The following is a 21,682-nucleotide window of genomic DNA, read 5'->3' as shown; positions in this document are numbered from 1 at the left end:
CATGAATGAAATTGGATGCCTGAAACTAACACTACATGGTACGTCAACTCCCGAAACACGAAAGAGCCCCGATGGAGGGCCTTGTACCCTCAGCCCAGTCCTCTCTGCCCCTTTCATTGGCAAAACTGTCCCTGAGGGTCCAGACCCCGAGGTGCCTAATCCCGCCCTGCTGGTAACTGGGTGGTGACTCAGGGAGGTAGCTGGTGGGGCTAAAGGAAGTGGTTCTGGGCTAAAAACAGACCAGAGGCTCATTTAGTCCCACAGTCAGCCAGAACCCTGCCTTTGACCCCCGGAAAGGCTGCCTCCTCCAGACCGCAGTCCTCAGGGTGCCCTGATCTCTCTGGGAGACCAAGAGGAGGCTGACTCTCCCTAGTGAGTTAAGGCAGCTGAATCCTCTAAGCCTTTGCACTCGCTGTTTCCTCCGCCTGAAAAGCTCACTCCCCGTGGCTGACTTCTTAGCATCCAGAGGCCAAGTTGAATATCACTTCCTGGGAGAAGCCTCCCCTCACCCTTTGATTTGAATGGATGTCTCTAGATTTTTTCCCCATCTCTGCATCCCATGTGTTTCCTCCACCTGGCACCTACTGTAATGTGGAAATATGCATCTCTGTGTGTATTCAGTTTTTCTTATATCTCTGCCTTAGTGTCATAAGCCTCTTGGGCCAGGGGTTTGGTCTGCCTTATCCACTTTAACCACTTCTCCAACCCACTGACTGGCACGTAACAGGCCCTCAATAAAGGTGTGCTGGGGGATAAAAGGATAAATCCATTTGCCATGGATTAAATCTCAGAGAATCCTCCAGGGGCTCCTGGTCAGAGCCAGAGGCCAAGCTCTCAAAGGCCTGTATGATCTGGCTTTGGTTCCTCTTGCACTCTCTCCCACCCTCACTCCAAACAGGCTTTGCACTTGCTCATCCTTCTGCCTGGACCAGTCTTCCACGAACACCCACAGGACTCACTCCCTGACCACCACGTCCCCCACCCACCCCACCAACTCATTCTAAGTTCGTTATTGCCGCCCAGTGTCTGTCTCCCAGGAAGGAAGTTCCATGAAGCCAGGAGTTTTTGTCTATTGGTTGCTTGTCCTCTACACCTGGAATAGTGTCTGGAACAGAGTAGGGACTGGAGAGAGTTGTGGAACACACGTGAACTCAGCAGCCTGGCCAGGTGCTTGATCTCTACATCTCAGGTCACTTTTGCTTTGACCCCAGGAGGCAGGTACTATCATCCCATTTTACAGACAGGAAACTGAGGCTCAGAGAGGGTGCACCGGTCCACGTGAACCCCATTCTGCCTGTCTGCAGCCCCCTCTTCCTGTCCCCACAGTCCTTACAGCCCCCTCAAGCAGTCATGCCCCAATCTCCCCCTGGCCTCTCCCTGCCTCCAGTCTCTCTCTCCCATCAGTGATGTCCCGGACTGCAGCGATCCTTATAAATCACAGATCTGATCATGTCCCTCTTTCATTTGAAACCCTTCCATGGTTCCCTATGGCTGGGGTTCAGCCTGGCATTTGAGGCTCCTGCCATCTTCCCCAGACTTATTTCTTGCTTCCTCGTCTGCAAAAGCCCCCTGGGATGCTTCAAGACTAGCTTGTTCTCAGTTCCAAGTCTTTGGAGCTGCCCAGAACAACCCGCCTCACTCTATCTGGAAAAGGCCTGCTCCTTGTTTGCTCTCAGCTTGGCTGTCACTCCCACTGGAAAGGAGAGAATAGGAGCAAGTGTCGTCTTCTACACCCTTCTAGCTTCACTACAATCCCCAACCTCCCACTCCAGGGGTTCCAGAGACTGTGAACTCCCCGAAGACCAAGGCCATGACTAATTCATCTCCAGGCTCTGGCTTAAGACTAGGCCCAGAAAAGGATCTCAAGAAATAGCAGTGAAGTGATAGGATGTGTCTGAAGTCAGGCCACCTGCTTTGCATCCTCACCCTACTACGTACTGGCTGGGAACCCATGCACTTGTCCGTCAGCTCCTTGTGCCTCAGTTTCCTCATCCCTGAACTGCTGAAATACACACTCACCGGGTGGGATGAAGTGAGTGCACACATGGGAATCACTTGGTACGGTGCCTGGTGCTCAGTAAATAACACCCATTAGAGTGAAGGAAGGAACAGGTGTGGGGCAGCTGTAGGAACGGATGCTTGGTCCAGGTGGGCACACCCCTTAGCACAGCCCTGGCCGCTCCACACCCTCGGGGCGGCGCTGTCACTGGCTGAATCTTTTCCCACAGCTGCCCTGCTGGGTCCAAGGTGGCTGGTGGAATTCAAGGCCACTGGATGCCGACAGGAAAAGGCAGCGTCACCAGCCCTGGAGTAATCCAAACCAGATGTGGCCTCAGACCCATGGGGGTGGTCACTATGGGCCTGGCCAAGGCCCAGAGGCAGGAAATAGTCTTGGAGAACGCTGCTCTCCGCTCCACTCTCTGGGACCAGAGGAGCTGTCCTGGTGAGGGTGTTAACCCTTCAGAGCCCAAGGTAGGGGGAGGGGTTTGCCTGCGATGGTGCGCAGGAGCAGCTGGTGGCCCTGACCCCGTGGGGCAACAGAGCTCCTTGCAGAGAAGATTATAGCATCAGCATCATGATGAGCACTGTGCAGGGGAGCCCACAAGACAGGCACGGGGGGTGGGCAGGGCACGCCAAGCAAGGGGCAGGGTCTGCTGCCCGGGACTTGCAGAACCCCAGCCCCAGCCCAGAGCTTTGGGCCTGGCTCTGGCTCCACTCCCTCCATCAGGGCAGCTCCGAGGCTGCTGGGGATGGGAGCGCTAGTGAAGGTCATGGGGCTGGATCCCAGCCTCAGACGGGCAGAGATTCAGTCCCACACCAAGGACTGCCACCCCAGCCTTCTCTTGGGTGTGCTCTGTGGCCCTAAGGGAGCAAAATCTCTCTGAACCCCCCCACCCTCATTGTTCCCATATTGTCGAGTCCATATCCTTTACCTCCAGGGAGCAGGGAAAACCCAAAGGAGGCACCTGATGAATCAAAAAGAGCTTTGTAAGGTGTGCTCCCTGGAGGGAATAGAGACAGGAGAGGCAGTGATCAGCCCTGTTCCACGGCTCTGGGTGGGCTTCCTTCCCAGGACAGGTTCATTCGCTGTGTGGCCTCGGGCAGATCAGTTTCCCTCTCAGAACCTGTTTCCTCACCTGTGAAATATGGTGACTGAGCCCCCCTGTCCTCTCTCTCGATTGTCACCATGGCCCTTGGGGTGGCAGAGGACAGTGGTGCTGAGGCTGTCCTCTGAAACTCTGTCCTTTGTCGTTTGTTTCATAGAGGGGGAAATGAGGCCCGTGCTGGTAGCTGGGGTCCTGGGTTCTAGTCCCAGCTTCTCCTGTCCCTGCTGAGCAGCCTGCTCATTTTGGCCTTGGTTTCCCCAGCTGGATCCCGGCCCTGGATCTGGGTGCTGGCTGGACCTCATTTCCTCACCCCTCCACTATGGCGGTGACTCATTCCTCATCATCACGCTGTGTGGCCAAGGCTCAGCCTGGGTGGGGGCCAGCACGGCTGAGAGAATGCGGAGGAAACCACAGGCCTGGCCCAGCTAGCAGGTGGCGGGCAGACAGGCAGGCAAGGGATCCACGGCCCTAGGGTCCCTGCCCATAACACATCTCCCACTAAGAGCCTAAACCAGGCTCCCCCAGGCGCCCCACCCCCCTGAGCCCTGAGTGCAAGCCCAGCAGGCTGAGAGCCCAGAGGCCCCTGATCCTGTCCCATGTGGCACCTGCGGCAGGGAAACTCCGCACCCATCTGCTGGAACAGGGCAGGGTCGGGTGAGGACCTGGCCTTGCCCTCCTGGCCAGCGTTCATGGAAGGCTGAGCGGTCAAGGTCTCCATCCAAGATTTCGCAGAGGCAGATAGTGCAGTGGTTCAGAGTGGGGGCTCTGGTCCCAGACTGTCTGGGTACAAACCCTGGCTCTGCCATGGGCTAGCCGTGTGACCCTGAGCAAGTCGCATCGCCTCCCTGAGGCTTGGCTGCTCCGTCAAGAGAAATGGACGTAATACAGCTGCCCACCATGCGGGGTCGCTGGGACCAGTCACTTGAACACACAGAGCTGGGTCTGGGCCATGCCCCCTTGGAGCTCAGTGCATAGGAGCTGCTGTTATTGCCATTCCTGCTGAAGCCCCGCTTAGGCCTCAATTGACTCAATTGTCCTCACAGCCAGAAACACTGTCCTATTAGCATTAAGCTCTCTTGCCGTCTAGGCTGCTCCCTCCAGCAGAGGCTTGGGATGAGGAGGGCTGAGGCCTGTGGGTGAGACTGGAGAACAGCTCGCTCCCTAGGCCTCCCAGGGGACCCCCATCACTGCAGGCCAGAACTCCTGGCTCCCCTTGGAGACTCTGCTATCTGCTTACACCTTGTTCTGGTGAGAAGCAGGGAGGACTTGTGGGCAGAGACTTGCTGTGGGAGGTGGAATAGTCCATTTCAAGCCCCAGCTTCTGACTTGTTGAAAAGCCTTCAAGTTCTTCTTCTCTCTAAGCCTCAGTATCCCCCCTGTTTATAATATGAATAATATATACCTCGTAACCTCATAAATGAGTAAACAGACATACAAGCCCTTAAATAGAGCCAGACACACAGTGCTGTGCTATGCTTAGTCATCTCTGGCTCTTTGTGACCCCACGGACTGTAGCCCACCAGGCTCCTCTGTCCATGGGGCTTCTCCAGGCAAGAATACTGGAGTGGGTTGCCATGCCCTCCTCCAGGGGATCTTCCTGACTCAGGGATCGAACCCAGGTCTCCCACATTACACGCCGATTCTTTGCTGTCTGAGCCACCAGGAAAGCCCAAGAATATTGGAGTGGGTAGCCTATCCCTTCTCCAGGGGATCTTCCTGACACAGGAATCGAACTGGGGTCTCCTGCATTGCAGGTGGATTCTTTACCAGCTGAGCTACCTGGGAAGCCCAGACACACAGTAGTCTCGTATAAATGTTGGCTGGTGCTGTGGCCTCTCACAGATGAGCACACTAAGGTACCAAGCGGGCAACCACTTGCCCAGATCAAGCACTGGGTAATCTGGCTCCTGAGGCTGCAACAGTAAGCACCACACCATACTCGAAGCACAGCTGAAGTAACTGGCCCATGGCAGTGCTCCGTCAATGCTGGCCAGCTGTGACCTCACCCAGGTGCACACACATAGAGGGAGGGGGCCACTTCCAACCTGTACATTTATTTACATGGCACAAGCTGAGAGCAGGTTGGGGGCTGCCCGACAGCCTTCCCACTCCTCTGGGCCTGCCGACACCATCCTCTGAGGCCGTGGGTGACCCCTGGAATGGGGGCCGGAGTGGCTGGGTTAGGCTGGCTTGGCCTTCACGCAAGCTCGGGGGTGGTCTCCCCTGTCCCCCAGGCCTCTCCCCTCCCCCTCCACCCAGGCCTGGGCTGGGCGTCTTCTCTCTCACACAGAGTTCCTGTATGTTGGTGGTCGCAAGGAAGGTGGGCGGGGGCCGGGCCCTGCACCAGATGGTGTGTGCTAAGCCTTATCTGTTGGGAGTGGGGAGACGGGCGGGTGGGGACACGGAGGCCCTCCTTCACAAAGCCTGCTCTGTCTCCCTGGGCAGCTGCGCCTTAGAAACCGGCAGTCTGCCGTCCTGCCCCGCCGAGGCCTCCCACCCACAACTGCAGAAGCCCCACATGCCAGGACCCCCAGCCCTCCCACTCTAGCTAGGAGCAAGCCCAGGCCAGGGATGCCCCAGGTGAGGCCAAGCAGGGGTCACCAGAGCAGCAGTTCCAAGAAGGGGAGCCAGGCAGGAACAACAGGGCTCGTGGCATCCGGGCTGTGCTGGGGGCCAGAGCCCTGTCTGAAGAGGTGCTAGCAGGATGGAGTCAGGCCACATCTGAGGCGGCTCACGTCGGGGAAGCAGTCACTGCGCGGGGGCGTGGGAGCCCCGAGCCTCCCAGCCTGGCGCAGCCTCGTCCTGGCCAGCCTTGCCCGGCGATCTGGCCCGTCTGCTCCGGCCTTCTGGGCTGTGTGGCCTCAGCCCTGGCCACTGCGCAGCTGCGTCCAGGCCTCAGCTGCTCCCCGGGGCTCAGACCCCCAGAGCCATGAGTGCCCCCGAGCTGCTGATCTTCTTGAAGCGGTTGGCAGCGCTGACAGCAATGAAGTTTTTCTGAGGGATGAGGGAGAGGGGTCCCGGTCAGCAGCGGGGCAGGGGAAAGCTGTAGGACAGACTGTGTGTCTCCCAAGGTCCCCTTCATTCCAGGAGGGCCCTTGGCCAGGGAGGCTGCAGTGCCCAAAATGGCCACAGGAGGCGCCGTGACACCACAGCCTCCACGACGCCCTGCCTCACTCAACAGACCCGTCAGCAAACCTGAGTACCGCTCCCCTCATGGCGGTCTGTGTGTGCACGCTAAGTCGCTCAGTCGTGTCCGACTTTGTGTGACTCCAGGGGCTGAAGCCCGCCGGGCTTCTCTGTCCGTGGAATTCTCTAAGCAAGAATACCGGAGTGGGTTTCCATGCCCTCCTCTAGGGGATCTTCCCAACCCAGGGATCGAACCCGCATCTCTTACGTCTCCTGCGTTGGCTGGCAGGTTCTTTCCCACTAGCGCTACCCACCTGGGAAGCAGTCCACTGGTTCCTATTTCATTCCAGAAAAAGCCCCTCAGCGTGGCTCTCTCCACGCCCTGCCTCCCCATCCTCTCGGACACCTCTCCTGCCGCTTGCTTATTCCACTCAGAGGAACTGGCCTCCTACCCGTTCCTCACACTCCACAACCATGCTCCTGCCTCAGTGCCTTTGTGCCCGCTGTTCCCACTGCCTAGGGCCACTCCCCCTCCATACCAGCCTGACTCAGCCCTCATCTCAGTCAGGTTTTTGTTCACAGGTTCCTTCTCAGTGTGCTCTCCCTAGATACCCTATTTAGAAGAACAGCCTCTCCCCAGCACTCCTGACCATTCTTATTTCTTTCTAGTAAGTGTAAGTGACAGTTGCTCAGTCGTGTCCGACTCTTTGTGACCCCAAGGACTGTAGCCCACCCAGCTCCTCTGTCCATGGAAGACTACTGGAGTGGATTGCCATTCCCTTCTCCAGGGGACCTTCAGGGATCGAACCTGGGTCTTCTGCATTGCAGGCAGATTCTTCGTCTGAGCCAACAGAGCCCTTCCTTAATTCCTTTTAATAACACCCCACCCTCTAACAAAAGTAAGTTCACGAAGACTGAAATCCTACTCTCTTTGTCCATTGCTGTGTCCCCAGTGCCCAGAGGTGGTAGATAGTTAAGAAATATTTGTGAAATGAAGGGAAGAAGCCTGAGATGGGGTCAGAGACCTATTCCTAAGCCCAAGCCATAAAAGGATGCCCCTCCCCAGGGTGGAGGGGGTGAGCAGAGGGCCACCACCCAGGGCAGGAGCCAGCCCAGGACAAAGAGAGAAAAGCCAGTTCTGTTTTCCAGACAGAACCGGCCAAGACAGGGCTAGTGGGGCCAGCGCCTTTCCCACCCCATATCCCTCTCTCCTCCCTGCCTCAGTCCAGCGGTACCTTCCAGCGCCTCTTCATGAGGTATTTCTTAAGCAAGATCTGGGACTTGAGGCGGCGGTTACAGCGCTTGGCCTTCTCTGCCAGGTTGTTGAGCCAGGGGTGGGCGAGGCACTGGGCAGCACTCATCCGGGCCCTGTGGAGAGTGGGTGGCGTGGTGAGAGGAGGTGGCAGGCCTGGGAGGCACCACTCCTGCCGGCCTCCCAGCCCAGTTCCCACCCGGCACACACACACACTGGACTTTGCACACATGGGGTTCATGTCCTGGGGGGTGAGCCTCACCGCTGGTCCTTGACGATGAGGTTGGAGACAAAGTCTTTGGCCTCGTCTGACACGGCCTCAAAGGTTTCCTCGTCAAAGTACCAGTTGCTTGATAGAACGTTGTTCAGGGTCTCTGTGTCATCGTCTCCCAGGAAGGGGGAGAGACCACTCAGCCTGGAAGGAGGCGATGGCAGGAGGCAGGGAGGTAAGATTGGGTCGGGGATGACAGATCCTGAGAAGCAGCACCAGGAGCTGGAAAGACCCCCAGCCTCTCAGGTGGGACAGACCTGGGTTAAAATCTGGCTGGGTGACCTCGGGCAAGTCACTTCCCCTCTCTGAGCCTCACTCTTCTCATCTGTAAAATGGCCATAATCATCCCAGCTTCCCAGGGTTAGCGTGAAGAAGAGGAATGATGAGTGCACCCCCATGCCCAGTAAACCCTGACTGAGGGAATGGGGAGGTGGAAGTGATCTTGGCCTCAGCTGCCCACCCATGTGCCCCAACCCCATCAACACTCACAGCATATAGGTGATGACCCCCAGGCTCCACATGTCTGTCTTATCGGAGATTTGGTCGTAATTCACCACCTCAGGGGATAGGAACTCTGGGGTCCCAAAATTCACCTTCAGCTTCTCGTTGGGGTTATACCTGGAGGTCAGGCCAAGGGCTCAGAGCACAACTCCCAGTCCATTCCCAGACACCTTCCCACCTTCCCCTAGCCCCACCCACCCCGCCCACCCAAGGTGATACCTCCGTGCCAGGCCGAAGTCGATGATCTTCACCAAATGGCCCGTGGTGTTGACGCACAGGATGTTCTCTGGCTGAGGAAAAGGGGGTGGCCTGGACTGACCTCTGACCCAGCTCACCCTCCCTCCCCATCCCAGTCCATCCAAGTCTCAGGCTCCCTGGACCAGAGGCCCAGGCTGCCAGAGTGGATAGCCCCCCATCAGAAACCCTCAGATCTGCCTGTTCCAGACACAGAGGGGGATCTGGAGGCCTGAAAGGGGCTCTTCTCCAGGCATCCCTGCTCCCCACCCTCAGCATCTAACAAAGTGCCCAGTAGGTGCTCAGCCAAGACTCCTGGAATCCGGCACCCCAAGCATGGGTGAGCATGCTGAAGGTCTAACTGAAGGGCTAACGCCTCCCGCGCTGGGCCTCCATCTCCTTCTCATGTAACACAAGGACACAGGACTCATCTGAGGTTGTGGGGCAGAAACGTTGTAAGTCATTAATGATGGCTAAAAGGCAGATTTTGCACAAGAACCCTGATTTTCAGCACCATCTGAAACACTGGAAGCCCTGGCCATATGGCCACACATGGCTTGGAGGGACTTGGTGCTGACCGCTGAGATGGGCAGGAGTCTTCCAGTTCCCCCAGGGCCTCCACCTCCTGACCCAGCTGGGTTCTGAAGAACAAGGTTCTGTTCTTCATCTGGGCTTTGTGGTATCTGATCTGAGGCCCCAAACAGGAGGCTTTCTGAAGGTCCTTTCACACTGCTGCACTCAGAGCAGGATGCTAGTGACTTCAACAGCCCAACAGTGCTCTACTGAAACACGGGAAGGATGCAAAGGCCCTGAGGAGGGCTTCCCTGGTGGTCCAGTGGACCTCTAGTCCTGGAAGATCCCACGCGCCTCGGAGCAACTGAGCCCATGTGTCTCAATTAATGCGCCCAGGCTCTGGAGCCCATGAGCCGCAACTACTAAAACCCATGTACCTAGAGCCTGTGTTCCACAACAAGAGAAGCCACCGCAATGAGAAGCCCTCACACCATAACTAGATAGTGACCCCTGATCACTGCAACTAGAGGAAGCCCAAACACAGCAATGAAGACCCAGTATAGCCAAAAACAAATTTTTAAAAAGAGAAAAAATATTAAAAAAAAAAAAAAGGCTCCAAGGACACAATTGGCAGGGGAAACCAGAAAGATCCATATCTCCTTTTGGAGGACGAGGACAGGAAAGCCCTACAGCTGGAACCTTGGGAAGGGGCTTCAGGCTGCGGTTCACCTAGCCTACTCGGCCATGAAACCCTTTATTGATGAAAAACTTATTGCTACCCTGAAAAAAATCACATTTAGGACACACAGACTTCAGGTGAACTTGTTCCCAGGACACTGCATTTTTATCAGAGACCCTGCTCTACCCCTGCTTTTAGTGGAGAAGGCAGCCTCCAATGCCATCATGCAGGCTTGAGTTCTGCCCAGAAACTCGGGAGGCACCTGCACTCTTTCCATTCCTTCTGCCCTCCCACATCCAAACCATCAGAAAATCTGACTGACTCTATTTTCAGAATGTGTCCATCATGTGACCACTTCCCGTTCCTCCCCCACTGCCATGGGTTCCATCCCCATCATCTCTCCTGGCTTATTATGACCACCTCCTAAATTCCCTGCTGTCAGAATGGCCCCTTGAAACCCATTCCCTTACTCTCCTTGCTCCCTCACTTGTCAGTGGCAATGATAACAGCACACGTGACCCAAAGGACTGTCACACACTCTAAACACACCTTGAGTGCCTCTGACCCCTAGTAAGCACAGAGGAGGGGTTAGTCCACAATAGCACCAGTAGCATCTCCTGTATCCGGACCTTGAATGCTCCGGCCTTTACCTCCTTCTTCAGTTCCACCTTGTATGTCTCCCTGTTACGCTCATGCACTTTTCCATAACACTTGGTGGTTTAAATTGATCTAAGGGACTTCCCTGGCAGTCCTATGGTTAAGACTTGGCGCTTCCACTGCAGGGGGCGTGGGCTCGATCCCTGGTGGGGGATCCAAGACCCTGCAGGTTGAGTGACACAGTCAAAAATAAAAATTAAGAAAAATTTTAAGAAAAAATAAAACGATCTATTCATCGAGTTATTACGTCTGGTTCTACCATGACCCCACAGGCTCCAGGGGATAGGGTCATGTCCTCACCATCCAGAGGGCAACAACCACGCCCAGCACTGTGTACAGCGCACAGAGGCACAGAAGCAGGTGCTCAGTATGTATTTACCAAATGAATGAACGAAAGCACTGTCCACTTTGCCGACGGGCATTCCCCTACCTCAGTGTTCAGATTTCATCTTCCCCACTAGCCTTCCCATTGACTCCACAAACACTGACGCCTGCCATAAGGATGGGGCTACCAGGCACTCATGGGGCCCCTGCCCACTCCACACCACGGCCACAGCCAGCTGATCAGACTTGGAGGGATTCATAAAATCTTAGGGAAAAACCCAAACAAACTTTTTTGCCAACCCAGTATTTGCTCTCCCTCACCTGCTATGTGCAAGATATCGAGCAAGAAGAACATAAACGTTCCCTCAGCACACACTTCCGTTGGTGCCTGCCCTGTGCATGCTGCTGCACCAACACTGCACTTTGCTCTGGTTCTAGTCGCTAAGTCGTGTCCCACTCTTTGGCGACCCCAGGACCTGTAACCCGCCAGGCTCCTCTGTCCATGGGATTCTCCAGGCAAGAATACTGGAGTGGGTTGCCATTCCCTTCTCCAGGGGATCTTCCCAACCCAGGGATCGAACCCGAGTCTCCTGCTTGGCAGGCAGATTCTTTACTGCTGAGCCACCAGGGAAGCCCAACACTATACTTACTGACGTGTCTTCCTGATTCCCCTTCTAGAACGTAAGCTCCATGAGGGCAGGCATTTTTATCTATTTTGTTCACCAGTGGGTCTCCACCACCAACACTGCCTGGCATCTAGTGGGCCCTCAACACATGTTTGTGGAATAAGTAAATAAACATTAGCAGTGCCCATCAGGGGCCTACACAGAAGCAGATGCTCCTGCAACACTGATCAGCTAGTGTTATATGTGGGGCTCACAGGACTGCAAGAGACCCTTTCAACAAGTACTACAACAACTCCAGACTCGAGAGGGCTGGGACCAAGTCTTTCTTGCTCTCTGATGTGTCCCCTGTTTTGACTCTTACAGCTGGAAGGACTGGATGGAGGAGGAGAAGGAGTCACGGGGGATGGAGGGATGGCTGGCTGCAGCGGTGATCTCAGGTGGTCCGATGCCACCCCAACCTCTCCCAGGAAGCTGCCCACCCCGAGTACCTTGAGGTCCAGATGCAGAACTCTCATCTTGTGCATGAAGAGGATGCCATCGCAGATCTGCCTGACAAACACCATGGTGTCCACCTCAGTCAGCTGGTAGTCCTCGTCCACAATCCTCTCGAAGAGCTCGCCACCCTCGATGCTGTGTGCACAGACCCCTCTACAGGCTTGCCTCTGGGCCTGCTGCCTTCTGCTCCCCCACCCCACCCCAGGCCCCCACCCTGCCGCCAACACTCACTACTCCATGAAGAGGACTATCTCATGTGGGGTCTCGATGGCCGCATAGAGCTGGATCAGGTTGCGGTGGTTCAGCTGGTTCATAACTTCAATCTCCAGCAACACCATTTCCTGGGGACAAGGAGCATCAGGGGTACCATCTGAGCATCATGACTCCCTGCCCTCCACCCTCTTCGGGGTGGACCTAACCTGAACTGCTGCCCTCCCGCTCCTCACTGGTCTCCTCGCCTCCTATCTCCCTACCCTCCAGCCTGTGTCCTTACCACACAGTCATTTCTGCTGGGACATCTTTCCTTTGCTTTGCTGGTTCTTTGCCTCCTGCTGGCTGAATCCTGGGCCCCATCCTTCCCGCTCAGCCCTCCCTGCTCTACACTCTCCCAGGGCATTCTCAAGTCCCATGACTGGAAATTCCATCCAGATGTGACTGATTCCCAAATACATATCTCCACCCGCAAGTACTCCTTTGAACTCCAGACACCAGTCCCTCCCCCTTGGATGCCTAATAGGCATGTCAAATCTCTCATGTCCAAAATTAAACCCTTGATACCACCCTTTCCCCACAGTTGAGTTGCCCGCAGCATGTCCATCAGCAAAAGGCCGTCATTTTTAACCCCAGTGTGCAGGATAGAAAGTTAGGAGCTTTCCAGGGTTTCTCTCTTATTTTTGCTTTCTCACAAGAGGAAGCAACCCGTCAGTAAATCCTTTGACTCCACATCCCAAGTAGATTACAAATCCAATCATTTCTTAGCTCCCCCACCACTGCCTTCCTAGTTTTGGCTGCCATTATTTGTCACTTTCAGAAAGTCTGCCAGCCAGTGGTCACATCTGTAGCTTGAAATCAACCACAGTAGGAATATTTACACCAAGGAAATTGGCAGATGTTATAGATCAGGTCTCTCCCTAGACCTGTTCCCCCAGAGCACTGGATCACTGCCTGGACTGTTCCATTTTCCATTATTCCATTCCTTAGAATATCTCACCTTCCATGCCACTTCCTCAGAGAAGCCTAATGTCACCTAACCCTATCTGAGCGGCTCCACACACCCTGTTCCTTCCTGGCTTTACTTTTCTTCTTAACACTGTCTTGGCTCCGGACACCACACTTTTTATGTTTTGGATTGGTTTTAGTTGTCTGTTCCCCTTCTCTAGCATGTTAGGACTTGTTTGATGCCATTTCCCTAGCACTTGGCACAGTACACAGCACTGTGAAAAAGTACCCAATAATTAATCAATCAATAGCTGACTCCAATTAATTTACACATCACATTTGAGCATCTCCGCTGAGCCAGGTCCATGATAGAGGCCTGGGACCTGAGCCCCGTTAAGTGGAAGCAACAGAGAAAGAGTCACAAAGATCTTCCCCGACCTCCCAGCACTCCTCCGGAGCTGCTTCTCCTGCTCCTTCTGGGCTCCAGGCCTCTGCATGTGCTGTCTCTGCTCCCCTGGTCTTGATCTCAACTCAAGGGTTCCCACCTGCCATTTCTGATCCTCAGGCCTTTCTATCCACAGTCTCCTCTGTCTGAAAATCTCTCCCCTGCCTTTCCCACTGGAAAACAGCTCCTCCTTCTTCAAAGCCTTCATTCAGGAGACTCTTTGCTGACCTGCGGGTGAGTCAGGAGACTCCACTGTGACAACTCCTCTCCCCACCCTCCCGCCCTAGCTTTCCTGAGTTATGTAGCTCTCCCCATGCCAGGCTGCTAGGTTGCCATCACCTCCTCACACACCCGACTCCCTCACTCCACATGAGTCTATGCCTCATTCATTCATTTACTCCTTGAACGCACACTGCTCTGAACCAGGCCCCGGGCTGGTGTTGAGGCCTGTTCCTCTTGCTGTTCTCAGAGGGCAGGGACCACCTGGCTTCCCTCAGGGACCTCCAGTGCACAGCATAGCATCTGGCCCAGAGCCTGTGCTCATCAGCCCTTACTGACTTGAACCAGAGGGCTTGAAGGGAAAGTCCCCAAGATAAATTCACCAACTGTGGGGTGAAGTTTATGGTCAGGGGCATCAGGCCCCTATGGCAGGACTGTCCGCCTGTCTATCTGTTGATCTGTGTGATATCTTTGGAGCATCAAGCTTCACACCCCCAGCCCCTGGTGCATATGTGTGGGTGGCAGGAGGAGAGAGGCACCCACTCCAAGGTTCCCCTCCTCCTCCCCACAGCCAGACTGCACTACCTTGTCTTTGGGTGTCTGTTTCTTGATGACCTTGGCTGCCAACTTGAGGCCTGTGGCCTTCTCTGTGCAGGTACAGACCGCTCCAAACTTGCCGCTGGAGAGAGAAGAGGCTGAGAGTAAGGGAGTTCCAAAGGCCAAGTTGGGAGGGGTGTGGGGGGTGCTGTGCTCTGTTCCCTGTGAGATGGGGAAATCCCAGCCAGCTCCAGTACCCTCCCAAAACGTGAGCTCTACTGCAGAGACCACGGCTGACCCACACAAATCACAGGCTCAGGCAGGATAGGCTCATCAAAGGACAGCCCCTGATGGGCACCTCACAGGCAGGCAAGGGCTCCAGGCCCCGGGGGAGGGAACTTCAGGACTTCTAACAAAACAGGGGATCACCCTCAAGGGGTCAGTGTGGTACTCCAAACTGAGACACACAGGACAGTATTACGTGCTTCCTACGGACACACCTAATGACCAATGGTGTGTTTGTGTGAGTGACTGACACACCAGCCATTTAACAGCCTGCACACAGACAAGTGAGACCACATGGAAGCAGTTGTGACCGTGTGGCTCACGTCTGATTGGAATGTCTGGGCCTTCCATGGGGCAGATGTAAGGCCTGGGGACTTCATGCTCTCCTGCCCGTGGGCCAGGGGCTCGGGGCCCCAGCTCTCACCCGCCCAGTGCCTCCTTGGAGTTCAGGCTGAATTGATTGTTGATGTTCCCGGGCCTCAGTTCCACAATGCGGTGGGGGAAGGGGGCTGGGGGCGGTGGGCAGTCATCTGTGGAGCAGAGCAGAGCCATTTCGGTCAGTGCTGGGGCTGCTAAGGACTCACCCTGGCACCATGCCCTCCTGCCTGGCCTAGGCCCCGTCCAGGGGTGCTCACCAAGTGATACCTGGGAGACAGTTGGCTCCAGGACAGGGGCTAGGGGCCCAGTTTCCAAAGTCAGCTCTGCCACCAACACTCGCCCTCCTTGGGAGGCCTTTGTCAGAGGGGGGCTCAGCTTCTCCCGGCACAACAGTGGGTACGGCTGATTGGACTCCTCAGACCCTCCCACATTATAAAGTATGAAGACTCCATCCCAAAGTTTTGCATTTCCATTTTTAAAAAGGGCGGAGCGGGGCGGGGTGGGGGTGGGGAGTTCGCAACCGAGAGCTCCCTGGTGGCTCAGAGAATCTGTGTGCAATGCAGGAGACCAGGGTTCAATCTCTGGGTCGGAAAGATCCCTTGGAGAAAGGAATGGCAACGCACTCCAGTATTCTGGCCTGGAGAATTCCATAGACAGAGGAGCCTGATGGGCTACGGCCCACGGAGTTGAAAAGAGTTGGGCAGGACTGAGCTACTAACTTTCACTTTCAACTATAATGGTGGAGCGCCATGCCAGATAGGCGTTACTGTGTCTGAAGGAGTCGAGGATGGGACCTGCCTACCACCCCCTCTAATAACACCACAAGCTCTCACCACCTGTGGAATGGGTATCCCCTGGCCCTGGCCCAGGGGCAGGGGTGAGCGGGGAGGAGCCGGGGAAGGAGCTGTTTGGTAGGGACTTGCTGCCACCTAGTGACAATACGGGGAACAGCAGGCCCTGCACGCCGACAGGCTGAGTCACCGGGAATGGAAACCTCTTTATAAATAGCCAAGAGGCCGCAGGGGAAGCCGGCTGGTGATAAATCAGACGGCCCTTGGAGGTTGTTCAGGTCCGTCCCTTGAGGATGTGATTGCTGGGCCGAGTGGGCCCTGGAGGTCTGTGCCGCTGCTCAGGGGAGGAGGCAGGGCTCCTGGCTGCCGCCCAGCCGCCAGGCCCTCCCACCCTGTCTGGGTGGCACCATGCCGCTCACCAGGCAGACTGGCAGGTCTCCCGGGGCACCTCGGCCTGGAGGAGGGGGGTTGTCAGGACACTCTGGGCTCTCCTGACCCCATCTCACCCCACCCCCCAGGCCTGCTGCACCCTTTCCCGAGCCCTTTCCCTATTCACCTACTGGCCAAGCTTGCTCACGCTCAGTGGCTCCCTTCTGCTCGCTGAATAAACCATCAGCACTTGAGGCCGCTCCGGCCCTGCCCATCTCGCGTGCCCAGCTTCCTTGGGCACCGCCTCCCTCCCGCCTCCACACACACATACCTGTGCTCCTCAGTTCACAGCCCTCTGTGGCTCCCATGACCCTCCCTACTCGTCCAGGATGCAGTTTAAAAGGGCATTTGAGCCCTTTTACAGGGTAACTTCAAACCCCACTGTCCAGAGTACTGGTGGTGCTCCAACATGTATGATTTTTTTTTTAACTCCATTTTAGCCAATGTAGAAGAAAGTAAACAAGAGAGCTCTGGAGTCAGGTTCATATCCTGTTCTAGCTGTGGGTTTGGGGTGCTCCCTTTTCTGAGTCCTCATTTCCCCGTCTCTTGAAGGGGACTAGGAACTCAGACTTCCTGGGGTTGGATGACACTTTTATGAATCACCCTGGGTGAGGTGGCTCAGAAGAGTTTAGTGCTCTAAGCGAGGAGAAGGGGGAGACACGGGGAGCCCCTTCCCTCCTCCCTGGGCTCCAGGGCAGCCCCGGCCTACCCAAAATCTGGAAGCAGTCCTCCTCCCTGGCTGTGGGACTGAGGGCCTGCCCCACCTCCGCTCTCTCCGAGGGAACGGCCTGGAATTCGATTCCTCTCGAGGTGTCCCCTTGCACCCCAGCCTGGCCAGCCTGGCCTGCAGCCTTCTCTTCTTCCTTCTGGCTGCCTCCCGGGAGGTTCTTCTCTCCTTCTGCTACTGTGGCTGGCTCCCTTTCCGTGGGGCCAGGGGTCACAGGCACCCCTTCAAAGATGAGGTCTGATGTCTCATCTAGGGGCTTCTCGGCCAGTGGCTTCTCAAGGCTGAAATGTGAGAACACAGAAGGGTGATACCCTTAGCAGCCACAGCCCCCGCCCCCCGGCAGGCCTCCCAAAACCTTGTCTGCAATCTAGAGCTGATACAGCCTTGCCCCCACCCAAACACGTGGGATGGTGAATCCAAATTCACTTCATATAAAATCCGGGGATGTTAATAATACATAAATGTCTGTGGTGGTAGTGGTTGTTTCTTCCCAGCTATGCCATGCGACGTACAGGATCTTAGTTCCCCGACCAACGACCAACCCACGCCCCGTGCAGTGGAAGTGCAGAGCCCTAACCCCTGGACCACCAGAGAATTCCCATGTCTGTGTTGCTATTTTGAGTATCAATGCACTAAGAGATCATTAACAACTGTTAACAGGATTGCTGATTTGGTTAATCATTAGGTAGCAACAATTAGGGAGGTTATGTAGCTCTTGATTCATAAAATTGTGGTGATACAATTGATAACATATTAATGATACTAATTTATATTACCACATAGTTCAAACTGGTATGGTAAGTGTCATTATTGTGGTTTACAATAAATATATCATTAATAACCTCACTTATATCATTGGCATTCAGGTAAAGCTAACGGATTGCACCTTGAGACTGGTGGTGTATTATAGCTCTAAGAATATAGTGGGCTTCCCTGATAGCTCAGTTGGTAAAGAATCTGCCTGCAACGCAGGACACTCCGGTTCGATTCCTGGGTTGGGAAGATCCCATGGAGAAGGGAAAGGCTACCCACTCCAGTATTCTTCGGCTTCCCTTGTGGTTCAGGTGGTAAAGAATCTGTCTGCAATGCAGGAGACCAGGGTTCAACCCCTGGGTTGGAAAGATCCCATGGAGAAGGGAAAGGCTACCCACTCCAGTGTTCTGGCCTGGAGAATTCCATGGGTTGTATAGTCCATGGGGCTGCAGAGTCAGATACAACTGAGTGACTTTCACTTTCACTTCACTTTTCACTTCAAGAGTATTAGTAATGATCTATCAGCCTGATTATTAGTCATATTTTCAGATTATACCAATAACTGTATTAAGAAGATGAGTTATCTCTTCCTCTGGACATCTCAGTCCTGGCCTTGGTGAGACCCAAGTCCATGGGGTAAGAGGCACTCTGGACTCCAGATGCCTGGAGAAGGGGTCTTTGAGGTCCTCTGCTGCCTGACACAGCAGAGGCTGTGTCACAGCTCACAGTTCACAGGCTTCTGTGAACTATCACATAGTTCTGATCTCTGCAGGAAGACCAGGTGGTCAGGCCAATGCCTAGGACAGAGAGAGCTGAACATCGGAACTACCCAAGCCAGCACTGAATGTGGTGATGGTGCCCGATCCCTCCCCGTCCCCAGGCAGGGGCCGTTCACCTCGAGATGGCGGCAGGGCAGCTGGGGCTGTGCAGAAAGGCTGGTGTGCCCTTCTTGCTTGCTGCTTGGCCCTCTGCTACCTTCTTGTGCAAATTGCCTTCTCCAGGGTCCTGGCTGCCCGGGGTCTCCTGCTCAGCCTCGGGCTTTTTGACGTCGGCCTTGGCTGTTGCTGTCTCCTGGGGCAGGGCTGCCAGCTGCCCAGCAGAGCCCTCCGCAGGCTCTCCCTGCAGGCCTCCTTCTCCCTCAGGGCCCTGGCTGGTGGTTGAGGGTTGGGCCGAGGCCCCATCCCCTTTCTCTGGGGCCGGGGCTTCAGTATCTTTCGTCGAGTTGAGGGGATCAGGTTCTTTCTTTGGGTCTGGGGGCCCAAGTTCTTTCTCTGGGTTTGGGGGACCAGCATCCTTCTCTGGATCTGGGGGCCCAGGATCCTTCTGTGGATCTGGGGGCCCAGGGTCTTTCTCTGCAGCTGGGGGTCCTTCGCCTGCTGCACCCTTTGGTGCTGCGTCTGCAAAGGAGGTGAAACACCAGTCAGGATCCACCCTCCTACCCCTCCCGCCCCAGCCAGGCTGGCCAGGGACCGGTTCTGGGCCCAGGTCCCCACCCAGGCCACAGTTTACAAGCACTTGTCCCACTGAACTTCTGGGGCCATTCCATGGGCTCCCAATATGAGCTGTCTGGGCCTCTGAGGCCCTGGGTGCAGGGCTCTGGGCCCTGGTGGGCCTTGAGCCCACCCCTCAACCCTCACTCTGAGTGTTCAGGCCTCATCCACGGGGACTTCACATTTTCCCAGTCTCTCTGGGGAAGGCTTCCTGTGGGCCCTTGACCCAGTCCTACCCTATCCAGAGATAATTCTGATATTTGGGTCCTCCATGTGCCACACAAAGAAGCCTTGGGCACAGAACTCCCACTTCGAATCCAGAGCACCGGCCCAGCTCTGGATTCAAACACCCCTTCCCAAGCTCCTCCCTCCACCTCCGGCCCCCGCTTGGCACCTGTTGATGAGCTTGGGATTTCTAGCTCCACTGCTCCGTTTTCTGTCGCCATGAGGTAGGGAGGCGTGTGCTTCTGCTTGTCTAACTCGAGTCTTTCCAGCTGCAGAAAGAAGAGAAAGGTGTGTCGGGCTGCTGAATGCCTCCTCCTGTCTGGCTGAGAGGAGGCAGGGGCCAGCCGGTGGAGGGGACAGAGGCACCTGGAGTGGAGAGGGGCGACCTGGTGTCTGTCTGTCTCGCAGCGGCTGCCCGGGAGCCGTCCTGGGCAGTTGTAAGGCCGGGGCCCAGTGGGCAGAGGCGGAGGCAGGGGTGCAGGCAGAGGAGGCGGGGACGGGGGAGAGGATCTCTTACACCAGGGGCCATGCAACTCGGACTGCCACCACCTGTCACTCTTGGCCCCCATTCAGAGGACACGGCATTCTTCCCGTGGACCGACCCGGGGGAGAGTGGTGTTGGAACAAGCAGGAAGAGAAAGCAGGAGGGGGCACCTGGGGCCCCGGGGGAGCAGCCTTCTCCCAGACCTTGCCTGGTATCTCTGATTTGGGACAAGATAGATGAGGGAGCTCTCAGACAGGGCTGAAGGGCAAGACTATGCTCAGGCCAGGCTCTGGCTCTGCCAACATCTCCTGGGGTTCCCCGGAGTCTGGTTGGAACCACACAGGCCCAGGTGTAGTCACCCTGACCCCAGCACCCCGCTCTGCGTCCACAAGCCTTGTGCCTGGCCTCCAGACCAGCGTGGAGCATCTTTGAGTAAGAAAACGTCTCGGGAGCACTTGCTCAACTTGCCTGTGGGCCTGAAAGCCATTTCTTTTGAAAATGTCTTTTTCCTGGGCTCCTGGGGAGATGGATGCTGTCCCAAACAGCTGTGAGAGATGGTCAGTGTTTTTGCTCCTCTGAGCTGATGCAGGTCTTTCCAATGGCCCACTGGAAACTGGGGGTGCTGGCTGGTGGAGAGTCTTTTCCAAGGATCCTCCTCCACAGCGGTGACCCAGTGGTGACCCACTCCAGCCCAAGGTGTTCAAGCAGAGATGGGATGGGGAGAGGTATGATCCAAAGGGCCTTCCATCACCCAGGGATTGTGCCCAGAGCTTCTCTGCAGGCCACCTTGAGTACCAGCCCCAAGCTGAGTACGTTGGAAATAGTTCTGGAGTGGATTCAGGATTGGGTCCAGGTCCTGACTGTGGTGACCCATCCAGTCACTCCAACCCCACTCCAGGGCCCAGCTCCTCCAATGATCAAATAGAGGAAGCAAGTCTTGCCCTCCATTGAGACAGGGAAGGGGACAATGGCTTGAGGATACAGCACATCTGAACAGTAGGAAATTGTGTAGCTGTAAAAAAGATGGAAAAAGCTGTGAGTGAACTGACAAGAAGCAACCTACAAAATGGGGGGACAAAAAGCAACGTGCAGAACAGCATGTAGAGGGTGCTATCATTTGCACAAAAGGTGGTGAAATTTATAATAGTGAACATAACATACAATATATACAATTTCCCTTTACAGGCACGAAGTTTTCTTTGACAGGCTAAGAAACTGGGAGCCAGAGGTGGGAGAAAGATGTTGCTGCACACTCTTCTACTTTTTTATTTGAACCTAAAATTATGTGAACAGATTAATATTCAAAATGAATGATGCTTTCTTAGGTGAGAAAATGTTGGGGTTGTCAGTCCAAGGCTAGCAAATGCCAGAGTTGGAGCCCCTTCCCCAACTTGCTGCCTTTTATTCAGCCTGTCCTCCTCTTCTGACCTGGCCTCCCCTATTCCATTTCTCTCCTTCCTAGCTGACAGCCTGCCTTTTCTAGGAAGCAAAAATACTAGCAGCTATATAGTACTTGCCACGTGTGTTGGCCCCTGTTCCAAGTGCTCCTGTGTAGGTTCACTCATGTGATCTTTGGAACACCCCAGTGAGGTAGGTACCATTACAGATGGCAGAATTGAAGCACAGAGAAGTTAAGCAGCTGACCCAGAGCCACTGGGCTTGGAAGGGGCTGAGCTGGGATCTGAACCCAGGCTCCCTAAAAAGACGGGAGCTCCCATTTTTTGATTGCCTATTAGCTTTATCCATATTGTTTTAAAACATCACCTTGATAATAACTCTGTGAAGGATCTCAACCTGTCTTCTAGGTGAAGACGGCAGAATCCAGAGTAACTTGCCAAAAGTCACTCTTCAAGGAAGGGAGCTGGGCCAGAAATGTGCTTCTTTATGGCTCAGAGTTCTCTTTCTTGCCTAAAATTTCCCAGACTGTGTCTCACCCTGGCTCCCTGCCGGGTACCAGTTTTATGGGCCTCCTAACA

The 21,682-nt window shown here is 55.2% G+C and overlaps 1 protein-coding gene across 2 annotated transcripts; it reads right to left on the bottom strand.

Moving 5' to 3' along the window:
* Positions 1–5,145: 5,145 nt before the first annotated feature.
* MYLK2 (myosin light chain kinase 2) lies at positions 5,146–19,763 on the bottom strand. 2 transcript variants are annotated; one of them, XM_069548285.1, is made up of 13 exons: positions 19,589–19,763; positions 19,392–19,491; positions 18,403–18,904; positions 16,737–17,035; positions 14,854–14,959; positions 14,193–14,286; positions 12,017–12,126; positions 11,779–11,920; positions 8,477–8,547; positions 8,246–8,374; positions 7,748–7,900; positions 7,469–7,601; positions 5,146–6,101 (listed from the first exon to the last, which is right to left on the bottom strand). In XM_069548285.1, exons 2-13 carry the CDS (start codon positions 19,441–19,443, stop codon positions 6,021–6,023), a joined length of 1,872 nt encoding a protein of 623 aa, XP_069404386.1. In that variant the 5' UTR covers positions 19,444–19,491; positions 19,589–19,763; the 3' UTR covers positions 5,146–6,020. The 2 variants fall into 2 exon arrangements, with proteins under 2 accessions (XP_069404386.1, XP_069404387.1); XM_069548286.1 differs by lacking the exon at positions 19,589–19,763 and having other exon boundaries at positions 19,392–19,512.
* Between the last annotated feature and the right edge of the window lie 1,919 nt (positions 19,764–21,682).

The sequence above is a fragment of the Ovis canadensis genome, chromosome 13 (assembly GCF_042477335.2).
Source record: "Ovis canadensis isolate MfBH-ARS-UI-01 breed Bighorn chromosome 13, ARS-UI_OviCan_v2, whole genome shotgun sequence".
Taxonomy (NCBI): Eukaryota; Metazoa; Chordata; class Mammalia; order Artiodactyla; family Bovidae; genus Ovis; species Ovis canadensis.
Note: the sequence above shows the minus strand (reverse complement) of the source record. Positions and strands in the feature narration are given on the sequence as shown.

Coding starts and splice junctions, on each gene's coding strand:
- MYLK2 (XM_069548285.1), bottom strand. CDS start 19,443: ATGGCGACAGAAAACGGAGCAGTGGAGCTAGAAATCCCAAGCTCATCA. Junction 8,375..8,476: donor GACTTCGGCCTGGCACGGAG/GTATCACCTTGG, acceptor CCTGACCTCCAG/GTATAACCCCAACGAGAAGC. Junction 7,602..7,747: donor CTCATCGTCAAGGACCAGCG/GTGAGGCTCACC, acceptor CACTCTCCACAG/GGCCCGGATGAGTGCTGCCC.